The sequence below is a fragment of the Gracilinanus agilis genome, chromosome 5 (assembly GCF_016433145.1).
Source record: "Gracilinanus agilis isolate LMUSP501 chromosome 5, AgileGrace, whole genome shotgun sequence".
Taxonomy (NCBI): Eukaryota; Metazoa; Chordata; class Mammalia; order Didelphimorphia; family Didelphidae; genus Gracilinanus; species Gracilinanus agilis.
In genome coordinates, this window is record NC_058134.1 from 291,759,070 (window position 1) to 291,770,820 (window position 11,751).

General features: G+C 40.7%; 1 protein-coding gene across 1 annotated transcript in view; it reads right to left on the reverse strand.

Annotated features, from left to right (window-relative positions):
• Nucleotides 1-11,504, reverse strand: part of DIP2B (disco interacting protein 2 homolog B) — a 241,974-nt gene extending 230,470 nt beyond the window's left edge. The window contains exon 1 of the mRNA XM_044679259.1: nucleotides 11,306-11,504. Within this exon, the coding sequence (XP_044535194.1) occupies nucleotides 11,306-11,405 (100 nt within the window). The 5' untranslated portion in view covers nucleotides 11,406-11,504. The remainder of the gene's footprint in view (nucleotides 1-11,305) is intronic.
• Nucleotides 11,505-11,751: the final 247 nt, after the last annotated feature.

The window sequence follows — 11,751 nt, forward strand, 5'->3', positions numbered from 1 at the left end:
TACACACATATGTACACTCATCATCTCCACTAAAAGAATGTAAGCACCTTTTAAGAAAACAACCTTAGTTGTCAATCTTCGATATTCAAAGAATCTGCATTTTCAAATCCATCTACTTGCTAAAATTTATTTGTATGCCCACAATCAATACTAGTGACACTCTGGAGATCATTTGTGGACAGACATTGAAAAATTTGAGTCACCTAATGTCCACATTCCTGGCTGAGGTCAAACAGGTCAGTGTCCTGCCCTCCCCTCAGCTCTCCTATAATAAATGAACATCCTTTTTGGAGACTATTTAGTGCCACATTTTTTGCATTTCTGTGCTTTTTGTTAGTGATTTCACTGTTAAAAATGACCCCCAAGCATAATGCTGAAGTGTCATCTACTATTCCTAAGCACAAGAAGGCTGTGGTGTGTCTTAGAGGGAAAATACATGTATTAGATAAGGATCATTCAGGCATGAGTTATAATGAGTTCAACTTTAATGAACATCCAAAAAAAGAAGGAAATTCATCAATGTGTTCATAAGGCTGCTCAGGAAAGTACTAAAACAAATGTGGGGATCAAAGGCTCTTGGGAACCTAACCCTGTATTTTACCCTAGAAGCAATGGTTCAGAGTTTGCTAATTCAGTGTTTATGGCAACTTCACTAAACTTAACAGTGCAAATGATGGGAACTGACTGTCTATAAGCACTTATTATGTGCCAGGCACTGTGTTAAAGTGCTTTACAATTATTGTCTTATTGATCCTCAAAACAGCCCTCAGAAATAGGTGCTATCAGGGACAGCTTAGTGGATTGAGAGCCAGGCCTAGAGGCAGGAGGTCCTGGGTTCAAATGTGACCTCAGACACTTCCCAGCTGTGTGACCCTGGGCAAGTCACTTGACCCCCATTGCCTAGCCCTTATCACTCTTCTGCCTTGGAGCCAATACACAATATTGACTCCAAAACAGAAGGTAAGGGTTTAAAAAAAAAAAAGAAATAGGTACAATCCCCATTTTAGAGATCAAGTGAATGACTTACCCAGGTTCCCATAGCTAGTAAGTGTTTGAGGTCAAATTTGAAGTCAGCTTTTGAGGTCTGGTGCTCTATCCACTGCACCACCTTGCCACCTCCTTGAAAGCAAGGACTATTTCATTTTCAATTATGTATTTCCTAAAGATAAGATTATTAATGAACTGAAGGGATGGGGTGGGGGTGGGGGGCGGGGACAAAAACTATGAAGGGCTTGCATCTTTATCCTAAACTTCCATCAAGAAATATAAGTGGTGGTAGCTGGATAGCTCAGTGGATAGAAAACCAGGCCCAGAGACAGGAGGTCCTGGGTTCAAATACAACCTCAGATATTTCCTAGCTGTGTGACCCTGGGAAAGTTACATAACCCTCTTTGCTTAGCCCGTACTGCTCTTCTGCCTTAGAACCAATACACAGTATTGATTCTAAGATGGATAGAAGGAAGGAAGGAAGGAAGGAAGGAAGGAAGGAAGGAAGGAAGGATGTTTATAGGATATGATTAAATTGGTGGGGGTAGTGTCTTATTTTTTACCATCAAAACAATATATCACTTGTGCAATAGTTTCAATTTTGACTCTCTGAGACCCAGGAGCTTTTTATTGGTGCTCTGTTACCTCTAAGATAAAATAAAAACTCTTCGGCTACCATTTAAACAAAAGAAAGAAAGAAAAAGAATCAGACCATGATTCAGTGACAAAACAAACAGCAACATTAGTAAGCACTGCAGGTAGGTCTGCTTGCCTCTATCCTCTATTCAGCTACTAAAGTGATTTTCCTAAAAGGAGGGTCACTCCCCTACTCACTAAACTCCATTGGTTTCCTATGGCCTCCAGGAGCAAATCCAAAGGCCTCCTTCTACCTTTCTAGTCTTCTCACACTTTACTCCCCAATATATCCCGTAAGGTCCAGTGACACTGGCCTTCTGGTTGTTTTACAAAAACTCCTACCTTCTGTCTTAGAATTAACGCCAAGGATCAGTTCCCTGGCAGAAGAGCAGTAAGGGTTAGGCAATGGGGATTTTTCAGAGTCACACAGGGAGGAGGTGTCTGAAGTCCTCCTGATTCCAGGCTTGGTGCTCTATCCACTGAGCCATCCAGCTGCCCCCCAATCCCTCTTAATCCTAGTGCCTGATGTTAATTGGTTCCTATTTATCCTGTCTAGAGTTTGCTATGTGTTTATCTGTTTCCATGGTGGTTCCCCGATTAGTGAGGTCCTTAAAAAAGCAGGATCCATTTTTTGCTATTTTCTGTATCCTATACCAAGTGCTATGGCACAGTGCCCTCCACAACATATGTGCTTAAAAAATATTGACTGACTGAATACTTATTGGGGGTTCTGTCAGGTTTGCATTGCAGGTTTACAGGCCAGGATTAACCTGGAGGCATTCTAGTTTATGACCTTTTTATGGGTTAATTATATTAATAAAACACAAGAAAAGCAAAGGTAATTAAAATCCACATAAGATTCAAAGACTGACTACTACTTTTGGCCAATGGCTTCAGCCTCCAATTGAAGAAGAAATACAACTGGGAAGCAAAGGGATGGGTAAACCCAGGCAAACAGCTAATTTTTTTTTTAACTCATACCTTCCATATTAAGTATTGGTTCCAAGGCAGAGAAGAGAAGTAAGGGCTAGGTCAATGATGGCAAATCTTTTAGAGACAAAGTGCTGCCTCCCCCCGCAACCAAGTCATGTGCTACCCTACTCCCATGGAGACTGAGTGCTGGGCAGCGGAGAAAGTGCTCCCAGTAGGCTGTGGGTGGAGGGGTGGGTAAAGTGAGGAATATCCTCAGTTCAAGTGAAGAGGAGGAGGGAAGGGTCTGAGCACTCCCCTCTCCTCCAGCTCTGCCACCTGTGAGTCACCCACCTTACCCCTGTGAGCTCCCATTGGACTGCTGGGCAGAGGGGCAAGGGATGTAAAAAAATGTCAGAAGGAGCAGCTCTGCCCGAGTCCCTCTGCCTTTCTAGTAACAAACTGGGGTGGGGGTATGGGGAGGGCAGCCTTGTGCCCACAGAGAGCACTCTACATGCCATCTTTGGCACCCATGCCATAGATTTGCCATTACTGAGCTAGGCAATGGGTGTCAAGTGACTTGCCCAAGAGTCATAGAGCTAGGAGGTTCCTGAGGCCAGATTTGGATCCGGCACCTCCAGTCTCCAGGTCTAGCTCTCTATCCACTGAACCATCTCAGCTAATCTTCTCCCCTCCACCCACCTCTGAACATTTTCAAATTTTTCTAAATATTTCAAGGAAATATTTGACTAGCTATTTCTGTAAAGTATTGAGAATTAAAATATATCCAAATCAACATTATACCTCAAAATAATTACTGTGGGAAGCTGAGCATTTGTCTAATGAGCTTCCAAAATTCAGAACATTTCTGGAACTCCTCCTTTGCAACTAACTTGGGAGTAAGTATATGAGTCATAAAAGATATTCAGTCTTCTTTTTTTAGTCACACTTTATTTTGAGGAAAAATCAGTATTACCCAACTTTATCATCTTGTCTCACCAAATTTGACTCTGAATGATTTTCAGCTATTTCCAAAAAATCAAATCTGTCTTCAAAGGAAAAGGATTTGGCACAATGAAATATTCACGAGGGCCATGAAAATTATTAAGATAATTCCAAGAGAAGAACTTAAAAATCTTTTAACAAACTACAGCATTGTGGGATCACCTACTTTGCCTAAATGGCTATGAAGGGAATGATACCCATTTGGAAACAAAAAATCTGATGCATTTGTTTAAAAGAACATATGTCTTACAATCTATAGCATGAGACATGAATTTAATGTGTACCTATAGATGTTTCTGAGCTCAATGACATTATATGTTCTCATGAGTAGGCCCTATTAGCCCACTCTATTTTTTATCTTACTACAGCAGAAGTAATGATGGTTTCTTCAGAACTGATGAAAAACTCTCTCCAGCACCCCCCCATAAACCAGATGGTCTCCCTTTCCTTATCAGCTTAGACTTTCCTTTAATTGGCCTTCCTCACACTGGCCCATTAAGGAGGCACTGGCCCCCTCTAACTCAGTCCAGGTAACCCCTGAGCTGTGATTTAAAAGAGATGTTATTTTAAATGATATAGAATATAGTGTAGTGAAAAGGAAAAAGGGAGGATATAGCTGTGTACAGTGTTTGACCTAGAAGAAGAGAAGTATTTGAACAAGAGAGTCTCTTCCTGTCAAGGTTATTTCATTTTAATCACCCTACCAGTTGTTATCTATGGGCTTTTTGTGTCCATTATAGGAGTTGTGTTCTCCCTGATGTGCTCTAAGTCTACTGACTTATATTCCTCATTATCTTTATAAACTGAATTCAACTATTCCTGGTCCAAAGTGGCAACGCTTACCCCGGGCCCTCATCCTATATCTACAGACTCAGGAAGGTCTGGCCATTCAGGTCTACTTTCCTGCTCTGGATCACATGCAATTGTACTCAGATTCACAAATGTTCTGTACTGTGTAAATGGGAAGAAAATAAAAGTTGCTAAATACCAGTAAGAATCATTGAAGGTGAAATGAGGCTTTAAATTTAAAACACACACACACACACACACACACACACACACACACAGATAATGAACCCATACAGCATTTCACCTATATTCAGGGAAAAAAGCTTTTAAGGGCACACCCACAGCAATGTACAAGAATGTACATGTTCTGTATTTTACATAGCTAGTTTATGCATCATAACGCCTACCACAGATTACAGTAGGACAAGTTCAAGGAAAAAATAGTAAGAGAGAAAACTTTTCTTTAAAAAAAAGATTTTCCAGTTCTAAGAAGATGTCATAACAAAGTCAACCCACTAATCAGTCCACAGAACTATCAGTTATCTTTCCCACAGCTACAGGTACATAATGAGGATATATCTGATAGCTCGACAGGGCTATATGGCATTTTCAACTGAAAAAAACTTTTCTCCTATGGTCTGATTTCCTCTAAATCTATCTTACTATACACCTGTCCTCTTTACTTTCATAACTATATAAACTGGATTGATTTTAATTAATGAATTTAATCTCCATTACCCTAGATCTATCAATTAAAAATGAATATAATTCTATAATTTTCCTCTAAGCCTCAAGATAGTGACAGAATCTTCCCAAAGGAAGCCTAACTCAACCCTACATTAAAGGCTTCCCTCTTTAAAAAGGATGGCTCAGATTCTATTGAAGACAGACTGATATTATTTAGGTCTTTCCAAATCTAAAGGACAACACAAAGAATCACCCTGATCATAATTATAGAATATTGTAAGAGAATCCAGGGAATCTGCCTCTGCTTTCAACTTACTTGCTAGAAAACTAGGGATGGTTTTCCTAGCTCAATGTTCTTAACTCTTCAATGAGTAAATCACTACCTGTCTTACATCAGAAGCCATAAATAGGCTGCAGGAAATTCCCTACAATAAATGAAAGGAGGAGCAAAAAAGATATCCAGGAGACATACAATTGGAAAAGGAGGTGGGCCAGTGTAAGTAAGAAAGTCAGAGAAAACATACAAAGTCTAAGTCTCACACTGACATAATATAAAAAGGCAGAGAGTAAATTCTTTTTGTGAAGCAGTTTTGGCAGTATTAGACTTGGAATTTTGAAGACTGAGGTTTACTACCTCAAAAACTTAATAGTTATTTCACCTCTGCCTCCCTTCATCTGTAAAATGGGGCCAAGTCTGTAGAATCTATACCACAGGGGTGCTGTGAAGTCCAAATGACATAATACATGTACAATGCTTCAAAACTTTAAGTACTATATAAATGTCAATTATTATTATAAGGAAAACCTCCAGTAATTAGGTAGACACCCTATATATACTTAGCAGATTCTATTCAAAGATCTCAAGATACTGCTTCCTGCCTGCTTCCAAACCAAATCTTTTAAACATCTAAAACATACCTTAAACATCATAAATACATACCTCCTATTCCAGTATCACAGAACACATAATCACAGAAACCACAGGTAAGACAAAAGTTAAATGGGCCTGAAAAATGACTAAAGAACAACAAAATAATAAAACATCTCAAGAATATGTATGATTGGAAAAAGGAGATGAACTTGTAATGTAACAAGAGCAGGAAAGAAAAGATTACAACCAAAGAATTTTGTGGATACTAGCATAACATTAGAGACCCACTTGGAAAATATTCTCTGGAAGAATTTGAGAGAGGCATAGTCATGAATGTCACAGACTGAAAAAGCAGAAATGGAGAGAAAGGATCCACATCAAGGAGATGATAGACTCATCAGTATCTAAGTATTTTCTCAAATTATTGTTTTGTTTATTTATTTGCTAAATTGAGACTTTACAGTTACATAGGCTTTTCAGAGTGGGAAACATGTCCATTGTTCAAGTTCTTATCTTTATCAGAAATTAAAAAGTAACCTCTTCTCAGGTGTGGTTAGCAAATGTTTGGAAAGTCCTTCCTTATAGTTAAAAAAAGATGCTCAGCAGGCCTTGGAGTCAAAACTAAATTCTCTTACTCAAAATCAATCAATCAATCTCTCTGTAATCTGGGTCATAATTCCAAAGATTTTTAAATCAAAAGATGACAGCAGATGTATTCCAAACAACTTTTATCACTAGTACTACATAATGTGAATATGACTACTCTAGACTGAGAAAACAGGACAAGAAAAGGCAGAGAAAACAACTAAATAAATTCAGAGACCTCAAACCAAACCAAAGTTCATGCCACAGGGGCATCACGGTGAGCCAAAAACAACCAGCGAACAATGTCACATTTCTAAACTCATTTCCAAAGACAACATTTGCATTCAATTCATACCTGTTTCTGTTATCTTTCATCTAAGAAAAGCTCAATCAGACTATTTCTTAGCTCTCAGCCTTTACAATGGCAGCCTTGGCTTTGGGTACAAAAGGAATGACCAGACCTCTCCCACCAAACCCAGTCAGTCAACTGTCTAAAACAAACTAAATATCATATGACTAGATTACACACTCTGCAGCAAATAATGAGACATATGCTTGATATTTAACCATTCTGTTGACTTAAGCAATGGTTAAAGTCTAAGTTGAAAATCTATTCCAGAAAATTGTCATGGCATACACCATTCTATATGAAATCAAGACATGCTTCAGCAGATCCTAAAATTAATCAATCAAGTAGCATTTAATTAAATTTCTACTATACTACACGCACTGTGCTAGGTGCTGGAGTTTAAATAAGAAAAAAGGAGATGTCTCCTGCCCTCAAGAAGCATAGGGAAACAAGAAGCATCAGGGAATTACAACATTTGTGTACAGAAGTTAATATCTACAAAATAAACCCAAAGTTATTTTTATGGAGGAGGGCATCCAGGTCCCTAAGGAAAGGCTTCACAGAAGGCAACACCCTGAACAGAGTATTGAAGGATACAATGAGTCCTTAGAGGCAAAAAGAAGTGAGGAGGGAATACATCCCAGGCACAGAACACAACCAGTAAGTAAAAAGTGAGATGTTAAAGTGCTGCATAAAGACCAGTTTGATTAGACCACAGACTAAATGGAGGAAAGTACTGTGTAAATAGTACAGTTAGAAAGGTGGGGCTATGGACCAGGTTTTTGAAGAGTTTTAATGCCAAAGTGATTTATACTCCATCCTGGAGATTGGAATTTATTTTGTAGCAGAGACATGGTCAGACCTTTATTTTAGAAAGTCACTTTGTGACTGTGTGGTTGGGATGGGGGAAGAAACTTTAGGGAGGAAAACAAATTAGAATATCATCCAAATAATCTAATTGGGATATAATAAGAAATCAAGGGTACCAAAGAAGCCTCACTGGAAAGGAAGGGAAGGTAATAAGCATTTCTATAGCGCCTACTACATGCCAGGCACTGTGCTAAGTGCTTTACAATGACTGTCTCATTTGATCTTCAATAACTACCTTTGGAAGAGAGGTAGTGTTGTTATCCTCATTTTACAGTTGAGGAAACTGAGGCAAAAAGTGATTGAGTGACTTGCCCAGGGTCACACAGCTACTAAGTGTCTGAAGCAGGCTTGAAGTCAAATCTTCCTGACCTCAGGCCCAGCATTCTATCCACTTCAGAAACTAGGCTCCTCTGATCACTACATCAACATAAGAAATTTGGAAAAACAGATTAGAGGAATCTTTCCTAGAATAAAAGTGGTCCTTCCAAAATATGATGAAAATAACAAGAAATATTATCATGTAGGCATTTAGTTGGTTTTTTCCTAAAAACTAAATTCATGTTTCTTAGAAATAATTCCCATCCCCAATACTAACTATGATTGGTATTTTAAGCAAGATAAACTAGAGATGAGTTCTTTTAATCATAACATTTCCACAATGTATTTTCTTCAATTCAGAATTATGATCGACACTGACATATGTAGAAAATATAGAATTTTATCTTTGAAGCAGTTCCCCATGGCCATAAGATATACTATTTGGGATAACTATGGCATAATGTTACCTAAGGCATAATCGATAAATAGGCAACTATTTATTAAGAGCCCACTCAGTCAGGCACTGTACTATAAAGAATACAAACACAAAGAATGAAACATACAAAGAATACAAACACAAAGAATGAAACAATCTCCACTCACTAGAAATAAGCTAAAAAAAGATCAAAATGGCAACAACAAAAAAAAAATCACCCATTAACCATTTCCTACCCCATAAGATGCCTTAAGAAAGCAAACTGTTCAGCTAAAGTCATTAAAAATAATTTAGTCTAAGAATTCACAGTTTGTTAAACTATTCACACTTTTTGAAAAAGGAGAGGGATGAGCTAATCAAGCTGTGAGTTTTCGAAGAAGTTATTCAAAATCATCACTAGAAACACAATGTAAACAGTAATCAAGAGAACTAGATTGAGCATAAAGTGGATATACAAGAAAAGGAATCCTGAATTTCCCTTCCTCTGTACAAAAACATTAACACAAATATCTGGTGAAAATGATCAAAATGATTCAATCCTTCTCTTCCTTATTTGTAAACTAAGGGGACTGGAATAATCTCTAAATTTTTCTTTAACTCAAATTCTATTTTAAGATGCTACAAAATGAAGTCAATTTCAAAGTCAAACTTGAAATCGGCTACCACTGAATTCCCCAAACTCTACTTCAATGCTTCACTATAAAGTGAAAAATTACACTTATCCAAGATGATATGGGAACAGCATAAGCTCTGGCAGATCTTACCAGAATGGAAAGATGTTTAGGGCCTACAGAAGGTCTGTTTATTGATAGTCTAAGGAACAATCTTGATAACTTTGGAGAGGGAGGATCAATAGAACAGAAGCTAAGAGAAAAGCAATCAACTGTTCAATAACAGAAACCATGAAAACACCTACTTTGATTGGGGTAAAGAGCTTCAATCTTAACAACTCATGTCAACTGCACCCCCACTAATGAAACCTATATATCCTTGAAATACTGAAATATAATTTGGTTTCGCAACAAAATTATGTGGGGAAAGTGAGATTTCTCATATGCTGTATAGATAGCCAACAAATCCACTTGTTTTGAGAATATTTTCAAGGGAAAATTTATGTCTAAGAAACTATCATTGGCCATTAATTAACCCCTGCAATTCAGTGTCCACATGGAAAAGTACATGAAAGCATCCCCAAATATAAATGTCCCATAGAACTACACTATTCATTTCAGTGAAACAAGTAGAATAATTTCAAAACTATCTGACCAAACTTCATCTCCAGGCTTTTAATCAAGAAGCATTTATTAAATACCTACTGTGTGCCAGGCACTATGTTAAGTATTGTGGACACAAAGAACTGGAAAAAGAAAAAAGTTTCGGCAGTTGAGGAGTTTAAAATGTACTGTGGGAAATCACATGCTGACAACTATGTCCAAACAAGATGTGTGTGTGTGTGTGTGTGTGTGTGTGTGTGTGTGTGTGTGTACATATATACATATATATAGGACAAACTGGAAATAATCAAGAGGGGAAGGTACTTTGTGCCTCTCTCCAAGCACACCTGGCAAATCGGGAGAGGAGGTACTTAATAGATGTTTTGTTGGATACACAATACACTCAGATGTCATACTTTTCCCAGGGCTTCACAAATCCCCATGGAAGATTTTCTTCTAGATAGACTAGAAGAGGTGTTTTCAGCTGGTTGTCCGGTGCTTAAACGGCCTTCTCTATCTAATATGCCTTTTCCTATTTTTTTCCATTTCATATACAGTTCTTTCAAAAGTAAAAAGCTGGACTCTTCTCTTAGGAATGTGCCGCCTTCATCAATTCCAATTAGGCAGCATTTAGTTCCAGAAAGCTAAAATTCTAGAGGCCCATGGATCACAAGGGAACGAGATGAGAACACCCTGATCCTAAGACACCACTGAAGCAATGATGTGTACAACAAAGGAAAAAATGCTAGTTTTGTCCCTTGAGAGCTTCGGATACAAACAGGAACTTTACAGGGAATTAATCCCAACTGTACCACAAGCTCCTCACACGCACACAACACACACAGCCAGCACTGTGTTGTTCTCTCATTGTGTCCGAGGCGCTCATTTTTGTGCTGTGTGTGTGTGTGGGGGGGGAGGTTCGAAGTCTCCCCGACCCTCAAATTAGACCCCAGGCTTCTTCTTCTCTGCTCTTTCAGGGGGCCAAGGAAGGAGGTGACAAGCTGAAGATCCCCAGCGTCGGCAAGGGTGCAAACGGAGTGGAGCCTGGAGATGGGGAAACCCCCCCTTACAGCCAGGCACGCACCTGGGGGGACCTTGGCAAAAAGGGACATTAGAGGGAAGGAGCTCCCACTACGCTGTCACCGAATGGACAAACGGACAGGACTCTGGAGGCGCCCAGAGGACAAGAGAAGGAGGGACGCCTGTACAAGCTGCTCCTGGGGTGTTGGGGTTCGCTCTTTATTCTATTTCAGAGCAGGGACGGATGGAGTGCGATTGCTCCTAGCAGTCCAGGGAAAGCTGCCAGCGGCTTTAGCCACATCTCGGCCCAACGGGAGGGGGCGGGGAGGGCAGCAGCTTTGTCTCGAGCCGGCGGTGGGGGCAGAAAAGGGGAAGCCGGAGCCCGAAGGAAGCCTCCCCCTCGCCGCCCTCCTCCTTCTCCTTGTCCTCCTCCTCCGGTGGCCGCTGCCCCTTCGGGGAGACAATGAAGCCGAGACAGTCACCCATCCCCCGGGAGGAAGCCCTCCAGGGTAGGGCGGCCAACACGCTGGCTCCAACTGGGGCCCTAGCCCGGGACAGACGCCTCCTCCTCCTCCACAACCCGCCCTCCCCAGCTCCCTCCTTCTATGCCACCGGCCCCAACTCCTCACCCTCCGAGAGCTCCAGCTCCAGCTCAGCCAGCTGCGCCCGCACCTCAGCCGGCAAGGTCGCCACTGCGGCAGCCGATGGTTCCAGGCCTCGTTCCGCCATCCCCGCTCCGCCGACTGGGCTGCGAGAGTACAGAGAAGAGGCGGCCGAGGAGGGATGCAACAGACCCCACACCCCGGGCTAGAGTATCCCGAGGCAGCCTCCGATCACAGCCGCCATGAGCCGAAAGTCACGTGACCCGGCGCGGTGACGACAGCAAAGGGAGGGGTGGGGAGAGATGGGAGGGGTAGGGGGAGGGAAGGAGGAAGAGAAAGAGACAGAGAGAGCTAGACAGAGAGAGCTAGACAGAGAGAGAGAGCGAGACAGATACAGAGACAGAGACAGAGAGCGAGACAGAGAGACAGAGAGACAGAGAGACAGAGAGAGAGAGAGAGAGAGAGAGAGAGAG